Source organism: Mycteria americana, chromosome 3, assembly GCF_035582795.1.
Source record: "Mycteria americana isolate JAX WOST 10 ecotype Jacksonville Zoo and Gardens chromosome 3, USCA_MyAme_1.0, whole genome shotgun sequence".
In the NCBI taxonomy this organism is placed as follows: domain Eukaryota; kingdom Metazoa; phylum Chordata; class Aves; order Ciconiiformes; family Ciconiidae; genus Mycteria; species Mycteria americana.
In genome coordinates, this window is record NC_134367.1 from 61,272,926 (window position 1) to 61,287,119 (window position 14,194).

Here is a 14,194-nt window from a genome sequence, read left to right on the forward strand (position 1 = left end):
ACCTGAAGCATGTCAGCAACATGCTCCCTCATGCTTCTGAGTGTGGGATTAGCGTAGAAGCAGCCCAGGTATCCCTTCACATATGACACAGTTAATCTACAACCTGTATAATCTGCCCAGGAAAGACAGTGATTTGACAGTGATGTGCCTCACAACAAGTTGCACATGCAAAGACAATTTTTATGTTTTTACTTCCCTCCCCCGCAAAGTTTGGTCAGCAATTGAAACAAGTGAACAGAGAAATGACATGGTTATGCACAGTTTGGACAACTTGGAACAGACGAGGGTCAGTCACAAATGGGTTTTCTGACCTTTTTGTACAATGTGCAGTCATTTTAAAGGCAAACATACTGAAATAGCATAAGGTTGCATGAGAGGATGCAGCTGCTGCTGTATTAGATCACTCTAAACAATATTAGCATGTAATTAGAAAATATAATAATGACAGTTTCATTCTATAAAAATATGCTCCCTCTAGTACTGCACCCTGCAGCACTCCATCCCTGAATACATCCCCTGGGATCTCTCTCCTCTTGGAGACTCCCAAGCAACAGGTAAAATACCTTGATGCTGTTTTGTAAACACAGCTCATACAAAACGAGCAAAGCTGTGAGTTTAGGCTTCCCATAAGTGTTCCATAAAGACAATTTTTCAATCTAAATGAAAGCCCTGCAAAGTTTATCGATATAATCTTACCTAATTAGCATTCTCCCCAGTTACTGGATTTACTTGTCCACTTTCATTCAAAACGTCTGTGACGATCACAGAGTAACCCTCATCCCAACCCCACAGTGTCTTTTAGAGCATACTTTACTTCCCTTTGACTATTTTGGTGAGCCCACTGCTTTAGAGTAAAGCACCTGTTTAAACGTTCTGCAGCTCAGAGGTTATCTTACAACCACTAGATCTGTGTCCTGGCAGAATGCAGGGCAGTCCACCCAAAACCTCCCACCCAAATCCCTCTAGGAACAGAAATCTGATCTAAAGTTTTAAGTCATACCAGAGAAAACCATTTTAGGATTAAACTCTCCCACAAGCTGAAATCAAGTTAAAGTGAAAAATAACATGTTCTTCCCTCATCTTCTACTTATCTGTCAAAATGTAAAATCCAAAATAAAGATCTATTTTTGTGTTTAATATTTTTGTTTTACTTTTCCCTCCCATTTATTTCTTGGGGAATGAAACAAATGTCCTTACAATTTAGTCAGCTGGAAGCCAACAAAAGCAAAGGGAATATATGTAGCAGGTGAGGGAAATATGAATGAGTGACTAGCAGTTACCTTTTATTTCACTTTGTTTGCTTCGAACAGGTCTATAGATAAGAACTAGAAAGAGGGAATGGTCTCTTCATTCAGAAAAAGCCTCCAGTTCTCAAGCAGCTCCAGTACAGTTTCATTAGCTCCTGCTTTTTCCCCATTCTGATTTGATGTGTATGCGATTTTCATAACCATAGGTAGAAGGTGAGATTTTCTTCAAAAGGCTCCAAGCCAAGGCCGCCTGTTAGCTAGGATTTGTTTAGTCACTGCAGAGACCCAAACGTAAGGAAGGGTAAACATGGCTTCTGCTCCTTTCCAGTGGCTCTGGTGAGTCTCAGCAGCTCTCGATCTGGCTATTCTTTCTAGCTCCTTTCTGCCTTGCCTGGACACTTCCTATGGAGATTCTTATGGACATATTACTGCAATTTCCTTCAGATTTCTAAATTATAAATAAAAAATTCAATTTTTTAAATATCTGAAGCTTCTGTGCTTACGATCTTTTCCCTCCTCACCAATCATTCCCCCTCTCCCATTTTTCATTTATGAGAGGAAAAAACATTCAAGAGCAACAGCACGGGGCCTGCAGAGCCACAGTTGTTCTTCCCACCTGAAACCACGCTCCCTGGTGCTTTTCCCCCTTCCATATGCATGAAGGGCCAGCGGCAGTACTCAGCGACAGAGTTAAAAATGAAAGACCAAGGAGGTAATGAAGGTGAGCGACAGCCATACTCTTACCACTGCACAGCAGTGGAGCAAGCCTCAGGTACACCTTTTCAGAAAGGCTCTCGAAAACACATCGTGGGTCTGGGGTTACTCAAAAGTTTGTGACATTTTATTAGCCTGCTGAGCAGCCTATGTTCTGTTTATCCTGCAGTAATTTAATCTTCTGAAGTGCGCAAGTACTGAGAATTTGGGAAAGGGCTGTGGATGTTATTTACCGAGGAGGCAGAGTCACAATTACTTCGCTGAGATGATTACTACAAGATGTATTAAACTCTCATCTAGGAGCAGTTACTATGATACAAGGGCGGCGTGAAACATGAATGGCACGCTGCCATGCTGTCACAGCGCAGAAGGGATTACAGCCATGCCATTGCCAACACCTACCTACGTCCAACTTTGACAGTCCTAATTGTCACCATAGGCATGTCTTTGACTCCTTCCAGGAGAAAGGTGTGGTTGGCACTTACCTTCTCAACGCTGCTCATGGCCTGGAAATAGATGTTGTAGCCTTTCCGAGGAGCCAGCGGCGGGTTCCAGAAACCCTGGTAAGTCCTGTTGTCACCCACAGTAAAGGGGGCTGGCTCCGGCAGGTTTCCTGGGGGCAGCTCAGCAGCAAAGTAATATGGCGACCCTCCGCTAAGAGCAGTCTGATAGGTGATGGGGATTTGGTAGCACTCCATGGCACCCGTTTCTCGCTTTGTTCGGTGTGGGTGCAGCTCCTCAACAACGATCTGGTAGGCACTAGTGAAACAGAGGAAGACCAGCATATCTGTAAGGTCACCTGCTAGGGTGAACTCTCTATTCTTATAAAAATATTAACCCAATAGCTTTGCATAAACTTAAAAAAAAAAAAAAAAAGAAAAAAGGAAAAGACGGCAGATGCATGGATGCAGAGAAGAAACAAAGGCTTGAAATAAAGCAAAGCTATCTAATTCAGCCACTGGAAAGAAGCAGCATCCATTTTTTTCAGGAAAAAACAACAATACAAATCTATACACAACTTCGTAACAATGGCTTTTTTTTTTTTTAAAGGCTTTTTTCTTTTGAAGAAACACAGGAATGAATCTAACTTTAAACTACAATAGATTAAACTCTTGGCTAATCGGAAGCATCTGAAGTTAGCATTTTCCTTTGAAACAATATTAGAGAAAGCTGAGCTTCAAGGCCCAACATAATGACTGCCTCCAGGCTGTGCTTGAAGCACCAATTTGCAGTTGTCATATCATTTGAGACAGAATGTGCTGACAGGCTTCTCCATCTCTTGACCTTGCTGTGGCTCCTATCTTGGCTCAGAGCTATGCAGATGTAAAGTACAAGTGACACGCTATAATACAAGCACAGATGGACAGAAATCTGTCCATTCCACCAAAATAGACTGCCTCATTCCTCTACAGTTGTCAATGATAAAACGTTACAAATTGCTGAAGCAGATGGCATTTGGCCTATTAAAACGCCATCCCAACCTCCCAATACCTCTCTCGAAATGGTCCATGGCTTGGTCACTTTTCAAAATCACCTGCTCAAAATAGAACAGGTAATTATAATTCTTCCTTCTCCTTTAGGGGAACTACCTAACTGCAGGATGTTACCAACTCATTATCAGCTTCCTCTGCACTGCAGAAGTACAGAACTTACATACTGAGAGCAGGAGGCAATTGTTCAGTTTATAAGAAAAAAAGAAAAGAAAAAAAGAGTTTTTTTGATTTTAAGAACTCTATGTATGCATACACACATACACACACACGTGTATACATGCACACAATTTCTCATTTATATGCAGATACATTTGAGGACCTTATGAAAGATTAGTAAGGAAATACACCTAAGCATGTAGACAAGACCTGAAGCTATTCAATTAAACTGGCAGTATTGCCTGTCTTGGTTTTGTTTTAAAGATTTCTAAACAGAAAAAGTAAAACTGAAGAGAGTTCTGGAAGTGTCACTGCATTGCTGCAGGGACTCCAAAAGGCAAAGGCAAAGACAACCCTCCTCATTTCAGAACTTATGGGGCAGCATTAAATTACTTTGTCAATTTTCTCTGCTACTACTGCCCAGAAAACCCAATAACTGTAGTGGCAGAGATGAAGCATGATACTGGGGAACGGAAGAAAGGAGAGAAGAAAAAATAAGAAATTAGTTTCATGTCTTTCTTGAGCTGAAAGAAGTTAGCATTCCCTTTTCCTAGCACCTAAAAAATTAAGGAGGAAAGCCTCTTCCCTTTCTAGGTGATCAAGAGGAATATAAAAAGTCATCCCATTTTTGAAACTCTAGGTAAAAAGAATGTAAACAAAAAAATGATGAGTTAGTTCCAGGGATCTCTGTTTCTCATAAACTGTCTGTGAACTGAGCTGGGTTATAAATCATCTTCTGTGGTAACCATGACCAGTTAATGTGGCCTGCACCAACAAATCACTTCCACAAGACCCCTGCGCACCCAGAATCTTTCTTTACGCTTCAAAATTAATGTACTAGCAAAAAATCCTAAAAGCATCGATATTTTACAAACTTGACAGGATGTAAAATATTAAAAATAATTTTTGTTTATAATGTCCCAAGGGAAGAAATGACCACCGGTGTTCATCTCCTCCCTGGCCTGGCCCTGGACCCAGGCAGGGTTAAAACCACCGCTCCCGAACTGGGCAGGCAACCAACTGGAGAGTACTGGGAACGCAGACACCACGTCTCTGCTTCCTCCCTTCTGCAGCCTTCTCTTGTGAGCTGCCAAAGGGCTGGGACCGACACAAATTCTGCTCTCCGAAGTGCCAGGAGACCGGGAAACTTGTCATCTGCGACACCCTGCCAGCTGAGGCGGGGAAAGCCAGCAGGGAGAGCGGGAGGACGGCGCGACGTCTGCCCGCGACAGAGGCAACCGCCCCTGGAACAGCCTGGTTTGTCACGCAGCTCGGAAGCTGAGATCCACCACAGTTCCCAAATTAAACCCCTTATTTCCCATTTTACAGAGTAAGGGGTAAATGAGATATCTTTTTTTTTTTTAAGGCGCTTATCCTTTTTAAGGGGCAAGTCTCTTTGGAGACTGAAACAAACCAAAAAATCAAAGATGAAGGGCACGAGAGTTAAATACTGAGTTAAATGTTAGGTAAGTCCCTTTTAATAGCATTCTTTAAAAATATGCAGTAATTTTTGAATCTGATATAAAAGGTATGGCAAAATTTTAAGCACGAGATCACAATAAAATGTGAATGTTCTGAAAAATTTTCAAATAATTTACATAAAGTACGCTCTCATTTAAATAAAATATGTTTCAAAAAATCATGCTTTCTGGGCCCCTATATCTGAAAAGTTACAAAATGTGGAGAATAAGAAATAGACATACACATTGTAGCTGTCTGCATTTACACAACTACTTTTAGTTAAAGAAAGAATAGCAAATGCCAGAAAGTCTTTAAAGTCTCCAACGAGGCTTTTAAAAAATTTTTACTTTTTAATTTTCATAAAGTATTTTTTAAATAAAAGATGTGCCTATCCTCTTTGGAAAGGGAATCTGGCAGTATTTTTCATGCAATGTTATAGGCTAACAAGACACAGAGGAATACAGTCATTTACCTCTGGGCCCTTTGCGATACCATCTGTTTAAACCCATTTACTAACACTACAGTGGCCCCAAAGCAGCACTGCTACTCTATGTACACAGAATAGCGTTCGGAAAGGACACCCTGCTGTAAGATGTGAAGAAAGAAGCCAAAGTTAAATTTGCAACTGGAAAAGTGGGGTGTTCACTGGCTGCAAACGTGGTCTGATATCAGGCTGTAAGTGAAAGTTTAAAGGCTACGTACTCTGCTAATCCTTGCATTTTTACATATTACTAATCCTAGCTTCAATTATTTTATGTTTTCTACACATTTTTTGTGTAACGGTGGGAATTCAATTATTGAGTGAGCTTTCTTGTGACTGGAGCTGAGGGAATTCCTACAATAGCTTTTTTTTCCCAGTCTTCCCATACAGCAAACGAGGAATAAAAGAGAGAAAGAAAGAAAGAAAGGAGGAGGGGTGGAAAACCTGGATGACAATACTGCTTCTCCCTGATGACTAAAATAAATTCTGAGCTATTCTGAAGAGTAATACAGATTTCAGAAGCTTCTACATGAGTTGCCAGGATCATAAAGGCCAAACAGCCTGGTAAGTGGAGAAAGTGTTGACGATATAACAGGTGAAGAGCTCCTCTGCTGAGATTTTGCATGAGGAAATTATTTTTTATGTCAAAAAACCTTTTATTTTACTTAAGAAAACCTGCACAGAACGTCCTTATTGACCAAGACAACTACAAACAGCCTAAGGAGGCCCCTGCCAACAGACCTTCCTTTTCTCCCCTCCCTAAAAACTCAGGCTCTCAAACAGGTACTGCAGTGGTGAACACATTGTTCATACTTCAGCTCTATTCTGACTGGGCTTTAGTATCAGCTAGAGATTTCCTTCCACGCATCTAGTGGAGACAGAGTGTCCTCTCCTTTGACAGGTGCCAGACTGACTGACAGCCCAAGTTACAACCTGAGCTCTTGGAAGTCCGACCAACAACTAAGTTTTAGCTGCTCCCTGCCACGGTCCCCTTAATTAGTCTTTTTGTAAAATGAAAACAACTTGATTTTGCATATGGAGGTATAAGAAAAACACTTTACCGATCAAATAAAATAAATTTAATCATTAAAAAGTTGTCTATGCTGATTGTGATATATGCGTTTCGTAATCTTCATCTGCAGTAGGATTTGAAAATGAAAGATTGTTTTGCTGGTGCTCAGTTAGGATCCTTTAGAAAAACTACAGTGACAAATCATGTCTTCAAATGAATCACTGAAGCACCATTGATGCTACTGACTAGGATCTCATCCACGAGATTGATGGTGAAACGGTACGCGCTTCACAGTGAGCCTGAGCCATCCAGCCCTGTCTACCTTTGCATTTCCAGTTGGTCATTTGGTTTAAAACTTCAGGAGGCCATAAAGAATGCTAGAGATTACACGGTAACACTTGACAGGGAAGTTATGATTAGACTAATGTTTAAACTGTGATGACTGTGGCATGTAGTGTCTTAAAGAAATGATTGACAGCCGCACATAGATTACACTTGAGTTAAAAAACATCTGTTTCCTGGGGGGCTGTGCTGATGGAGAGGCTGAGGTACAACAAAATCTGATCATGCTATAATTCTGTTTGTAAAAGCAAAAGTATCAGACTGAGCTTTTTTTTTCTTTTCTAAATTTTTTTTTTTTTAAAACATGGACCTATTGCTATTAAATAAAATTATCTTTTGACCATCTACATCTCCAGGGATTAAAGGACTGGGTGCAAACAAACCTTTTTCAAAAAGCCAACTGTATTCTTCAGTGTCAAGCTAAAGAACAGCATTTGAGTCCCTTCTACTCAATCACAGCTGCAGGCACGGCGATGCAATTTTTCCCACCTACCTAGTAACACTCATTATGGCAGCAAGCCAGCTTGTAGTGGAAACACAACTGCAGCATGGATGGAGTGAAGCTTCACTAAAACGCATCATAAAGTTTAGCGAAATGCACTGAATCAATTCAGAATTTCAGTGTGCTACATTTATCTCCCTTATTAAGAAGTTGCTGAAAAATACCTGACTGCAATATGTATAACTTCAGGAAAGGGAATAGGACCATGTCTTCTGCATTCCCCTGGAGAACGCTCCTCATTCAGAGTCAGGAATAAAACACATGTTTTGTTTTAAAAATAAAGCCCAGCTCTTCGGTTATGGTGGAGGACTTATTCCTTGGCCTCCTGATGTTAGAAATTTAATGTATTCTCTTAGGTTTTAGAAATTAATTGAAGTAGAGAGGGAAAATAGGAGACAGGAAGAAAGACATATGCTTTTTTGAGAACATACTCAAACAACAGTTATTAATACTCTACCAAACTGTCCCTATCAAACTATCTATTAACATTTAGTACATAGATCCTTTTTGCCACCTTCATAGGCCACAGTGACAACCTTGTGCCATATGACTGAGGATGCTGTAAGGAAAATTGAGAGACTAAATGTGAGGTGGTGTGCTGCAGGTTTACTCTGCAGTGAGTTACTCACGTGCCAGTACAGTGCAGAGAAACCAGAGCTCCCTGAGCCAGGTAGGAGTAACCTGCTAGCCACATCCCATCACGCTACCAGTTCGTGAAAGAAAACCCCCAGGAGAGAAACCTGGGCTGCGAGACTGACCCCCCTCAGGGTGAGTGGCGGGACCGAAGGCAGGAGCCCGCTGCTGTCTGCACAAATGTGCCACAGACCAGTTGGAGTAGAGAAGATGAGCATCACCGTCAGCAGATCCCAGTGGTGTCTGGCAGGCATGCTCTGGACGAGCCTATGCACCAGCCCCCTCAGGGGACCAGGCACAAGACTGAAAGAATTTGGCATGGATTAGATGAGAGAGAGAGATCCCATTTCTCAAACAGGGACAGCTTTGGATATGGCCAGCAGCAGGACACCTGGAAGGCTTTAAAAGCACCTACAAAGGCGTATAGTGAGTTTAAGCACCTGCATAACTTGGGAGCATTTTCAGATCACAGGTCTGGTTTCTACTGTATCAATTCAACAAAACCCCTATTTTAGGAATCCAAGTCCTGTACTGAATGTAGTCCTGTACATCTTATCATTCTTCACACCCAAAAAACCCCTAGGTTTGCTCCAGGGCAAACTAATGATGTACAGGGTTACAATTTTATTTACGAATATAACACATCAATATCTCCTATAAAGGGGATGAATCTGGATTATCTTCTATGACAGAATATAAATAAATAACTTGATCATATCAATCATAACAGTGACTATATGATAAGCATATAAAAATGCTTATAGGTACGTGACTCATCCCCACAACATCCAAGTAAAACACACATTCCTCTTAATGGAAACAGACTTAAGAAACAGTTAATTTTCCTCTACTTTTAGGGCTAAGGCACATTACTCAACATCAGCTGAGCCACAGTAACCAACTTAATGTAACACAGAATGAAATGCATTAGCCCGTATTTCTCTAAAATGTCACAAGGGTAAGAGCATGAAAAGGTTCTGATGCTCAGTAGCTAATTAACCCCCAATTAGTCAACCCTGTCCCTGAATATTGCTGATGCAGCCACATCAGCAAAACACAAATGGAATCAAATAATATCACAAAATTTTTGCACTAACAAGTAGAAGTAAAGAGCAGGATGTGGACTAATCTTTGCAAACAGAATTAAATTATCTCTCAATAGAGAGCAGAAGGGGAAAGATCCCTCAAAGTTAACATAAATGAAACATTTTAATATGATTATGGGACACGCCAAATAAAATTGAATAGCTTGCTACATGATTTCTAGTAAGAAGCACTCCGAGGAAAAAGGTCAAATAGTTTGTATTCATCACTATTATTCTCCCGTTTCCTCTGAGCTTCCAATTTTCCAATCATATGTATATGCTATAGAATAGCTGATTTGAAGCACTGGAGAGGAAGTGTTATTTTCAAATCCACTTTCTGACAAACACCTTTCAACCTCATATTTCAGAGAGACTGTGAAAAAGTAAAATGAAATTATAATAGACAGGAGGCAGTCCTGCAGACCTGAAATCAAACAGGACAGACAGCTGGATGATTCAGGACATGACTATCTTTAAAAATAAAAAAAACCCCAAAGACTTTTTTTTTTTATTAATTACAGATCTATTGGTAAGCTCAGTCTAGCTAAGAAAAACAACAGTAATGTCAAACGAATACCACTTGGAAATGAACAGCTTTATGAGCTGTGAGATAGCATATAATCAACTGAAAAATCCCTTCTTGATTTTTTTTTTTATTTTTTCTTTTTACCTGATAGGTGCACCTTTGGCCTGTGCTGGTCTCAAGAGTACAGTTATGGTAGTAGCAGTTTCATTGAGAGATGCATCGACTCCTTCATAGTCCGGTAAAGTGGGAGCTGATTAATGTTGAGTGGGAAGGAAAAGAATGAGAAACAAATCAGTGAAAACATTCTGAATTTTCATGAGATTGTGGCTGTTCGCAATATAGTACAAAGCCACAATCTTCATCAGCTACGTGAGTCTTTTTTAATGATTTTCCAGTCAGGCACAATCTTTTACTAGAGCATAAATGGGACTTCACCAACAATTGATAATCCCATCCCTAACTGCTCCCCATCAAATCATTATACCTATCCAGTTAAACAGGTTTATTCAAGAAAGACAGAAATAGAGGTAGGAGGTGACTCACAAGAAATGCTAAGACTACAAATCCCATTTTGGCCTCACTCTTTCTACCTTACAAACAACTATCTCCACCATCTTGAAGACCCACCTCTACCACCTCTCTTTTTCCTCCTCCAGCAATTTAGGAGTCTTTCACATTTCCTCTTAAATGTCATGGGAGACCATGCCAATACCAACCAGACTGCAGGAAAACTGGGCTTGGACAGACATGCCTCTGTGGACTAGAACTGGATGGGGCAGTCTATTCCCATGCCCATTTCTCCTTCTATTTCTAACAGTAGATGGCCAAGCTGTTTATGGATCAGTTTCTGAATCACTGCAGTTTTCAGCCCAGGGTATTAAGAAAAAAAAAAAAATCAAAACTAGAAGCAGTTCAGGAATTGATTCATTGATGGACTGGCTGCTAGGCCTTTGTGGCAGTAATATTTGTTGTGGGTTGGATGGCTGGTGTTGGTGATCACTTCAACCATCCAACTTTAATCTTCTGCGCAGCCCTCACTGGTAATATTGTTGCTGACTTCAGCTCTAGTGCAAGGAAAGAAAGAGAATTTTTTGTGATTCAGAAAATAATAGATTTCTATTAATAACTAATCTTTAACTAGCTTGAAAACTAGCTGCATGGTTTTTTTAAGTATGTAGCGGTACCTTTATAAAATTCTTAATGATGCCTGTGTGATGAACTTTCACAAAAAAGATGTTACCTAGCAGGATTGTCAATCATTTAAGTCATAATAATTTTATGATAATATATCAATAGATAGAAGACCACTGAAAGATTAAAAACTTTGCTTCATTGGTCCCAGATCCTAGACGAACACAAAAATGTATTTATTGAAACATTGTTTTATAGAAATAATGTTCATTTAATGTTAATTTTTAAATTACTATTTATATCATGCTCAGTAGGATCATGGCAACCACTTGTAAGCTTGGTTAAAAGGAGTAATTTCACTCCTCATTAAAATAAAGCTAGCATTTCCTGAAACATATGCGTTGCTTCATAAAAAGTATCAGTTATGCAGAGTGAAACTAGACAACAGATCAGCATAAAGCAAGATGAAAAAAAACAGATTGAAATTCAGATACAAAGGGTGTCACAGCCTGCCTTTAAGCTTTCCTAGTATTAACCACATTTTGCCAACTAACAGACCCATACTGTGTCTAGAAAGTGTGGCAGACTGGATTCTGGACAAAATCCCCAAAATTTCTGAGTCAAAAAAGAGTGCACATCTGAAGAAGCCTGAACACATTGTAGTCCAAAATAATCCAAACGTGTTGAGGTGCTTATTTCTCAAAATACTGAAACGTTTGGGGAACAGACATGCTAGCAAGATATTACATAGTTACACCTTTTTTTTTTCCTTCTCCTACAAAGAGAAGACAAGTATGCAAGTACTACAACCCCATTATCCCTGAAAATTTATGAACTAGAATGTTGTGAAAAAACACAAAGACCTTAAAAGAACCTGAGTAAAATACTAGACTTCAAAACAACCTAATAGCTAGATAAACAGAACAGAATATGTTGCTTGGGTTTTTTTAGTGTTTTGGTTGGTTGGGCTTTTTTGAAGGGGCTGGGGTATGAGGAGTGCTAGTACTTATGTGCCGGAATGGAATTCAACAAATTGTTGCAGTTAACTACAACTATAGCATTTCACTTGCTACATAATTCAAGGAGCTCTGCCTTAAATTTTCTCACATTTTGATTTATGTGCATGTTTTTGGGACCTGGGTGAGGAGACTACGTGAGTATGAAACGGTTAGAAATCTCACAGAAATGGTTAGTGCATTCCAATACATTATTAACCTCCCTTTACAGGACAATATAAGTTTCATTATGGCAGATAATAAGGAAAATAGCCTGCTTTGTGCTGTTTACATTTCTAAATGACTGACTTTGATCTCTGCCAAGCTCTGAAGTCACCATGTCATAAAATCAACAGTCTCTCCAGATACAGCACTGACTTCTGCTATCACCTGCATAAGCTACTATTTTATTTTTTGAGAATAATATTGACATTTAAGAAAATAAAAATACTAAACCATTCCATTTGACGTCACTTTCTTCTAGAGTTTGCAGTGCATTATTAAGATGAATAGTGTCAATCTTGGTGCATTGTAGTAAGCGAATAAAGGCATGGGGAAGCAGACCTATACGAATTTGGCAAAAGAAATTCACACTTCCTCCCAAATGCCTCAACTCTGTTATAGCTGTGTGCTGCTAAGTGGTGTCACCTTGAGTAAGTCAGTTAATTTTCTGCATCTGACTTTACTAATCTGCAAAACAAATATAGTACTTAGTGACCTATGGAGTGCTGAGAGGCTTAATTAGTTAAGGTTTATGCAGCACTTCAAAATCTTTAGATGAATATACAAGATTACACCAAATCAAACAGTTGACAACTACAGGTGTGCAATTTCCACCTCATGCAAGGATTTATCCCTGAACTTATGCTACTGTTTGGCAAATACATTCAAAAACATCTTCAGTAATCGAGTTTCACAATATAATAGGATTTGGAGGGGGGGGAGGTGTTCTTTCACATTTCCTGATTTTTCAAGTCTTACAGAAAACGACCCCCAAAACCTTATAAAACCAGTGAACATTCACACACACACTTTTTTTTTTTGTTTTTACCTGAGATGTTGGTTGTTACATTGATTGTGGTTGCTGGTCCAAACCCTTTGATGGTGCTTGCACGTATAAAGAACTGGTAAGTAGTACCAGGATGCAAGTGTGAGAAGACGTGGTGCGTGCTGTTCCACAGCTTTGACACAGTCTGCGGAGGTCCTGCGACTGGAACTGCAGGATCAAAGGACCGTATACTGCTATAGCTGACCTGTGAAAACAATTATTTTTTTAACAATTGTTACAGTTTTTGGCACAAAGGGATTAGGTTAGCTTGGCTGGAAAGGAAACAAAAGACACATGCTCATCTAGCTACCCAGCTACCTTGGGGATACCATGAGGACTTCATGTGCATTATTGTAGTCTGCTTCACTTGAAAGGCTATGCAGGTGCCCTTCATTTCTCTTTCTTTGTGATTTTAGTTCATGTATGGAAAATTTCACTGTTACAGTTAAGTTAGGACACCCCCACCATCCTCCCCGCCTCCACCAAAACCCTTTATTTTTCACTTCCTTTAATACATTTCCGTCTGCTCTTTTAATAATCATATTTAAATGCTGTCCAAACCAAGCTAATATATTTAAAGCCAGCAATGATATCTTAATGTACTGGTTTTGACTGGGATGGAGTTAATTTTTTTCATAGCAGCTCATATGGTTCTGTGATTTGGATTTTTGATTAAAAGACAAAAGCTTGCACTCTTGCCCTTCGAATTCTCCCCCCATCCCACCGCGGGGGAGTAAGCGAGCAGCTGAGTGGGGCTGAGATGACCACTAGGGTTAACCCACACTATTTAAAGAACTTTGTTAGCATTAAATAGATAATCAAACAGATTTAAGGGGCTTTGTTTGGTTAGCTGGTTTGTCTTCCTCCTATAATTCACTAGTACACAAAATTATATCCTGTGTTCCTTTAAAAAAAGGAGTGCTGGAGGGGATGGTGTTTGTTCCTCAAATCAGCTCGTGTTTCCTGCCAATCTCCTGTGGAGGTCCCCAGAAGGCTCATATGTTAAATACACTTTAAATAGAATATATATGGAGGTTTCCTTGAAGGGTGATAGCTAAAGATCTGACAAAGCTAAAAAACATTGCTCCAAACTTAATAACCATCTTATTTTTCATGTAATCTTCTCTTCCAACAAAGAAGATTTCACAGATCATGGCTGTCATGGCTTTGGAAGGATGCATAGTAATAATACAAGATTTTTAAAACTAGCACCTCCCATGTGGATTGTAATATTGTTATACTCACATGCCAAAGCCACTTGACAGGGCCAGCCAGCCAACAACATATGCACCATAATTAGGATTTCTGAATATCTAATCACTACACAAAATCCAGTATTCTGTAAACGAAAGCAGCATATAATTGAAT

At 39.7% G+C, this 14,194-nt stretch overlaps 1 protein-coding gene across 4 annotated transcripts in view; it reads right to left on the reverse strand.

Annotated features, from left to right (window-relative positions):
* PTPRK (protein tyrosine phosphatase receptor type K) overlaps positions 1-14,194 on the reverse strand; it is a 417,933-nt gene that overhangs the window by 71,712 nt on the left and 332,027 nt on the right. For all 4 annotated transcript variants that reach the window (XM_075498722.1, XM_075498720.1, XM_075498719.1 and 1 more), the window contains exons 10-12: positions 12,830-13,031; positions 9,797-9,902; positions 2,447-2,720 (exon numbers count right to left, since the gene is read on the reverse strand). In XM_075498722.1, the coding sequence (XP_075354837.1) occupies positions 2,447-2,720; positions 9,797-9,902; positions 12,830-13,031 (582 nt within the window). The remainder of the gene's footprint in view (positions 1-2,446; positions 2,721-9,796; positions 9,903-12,829; positions 13,032-14,194) is intronic.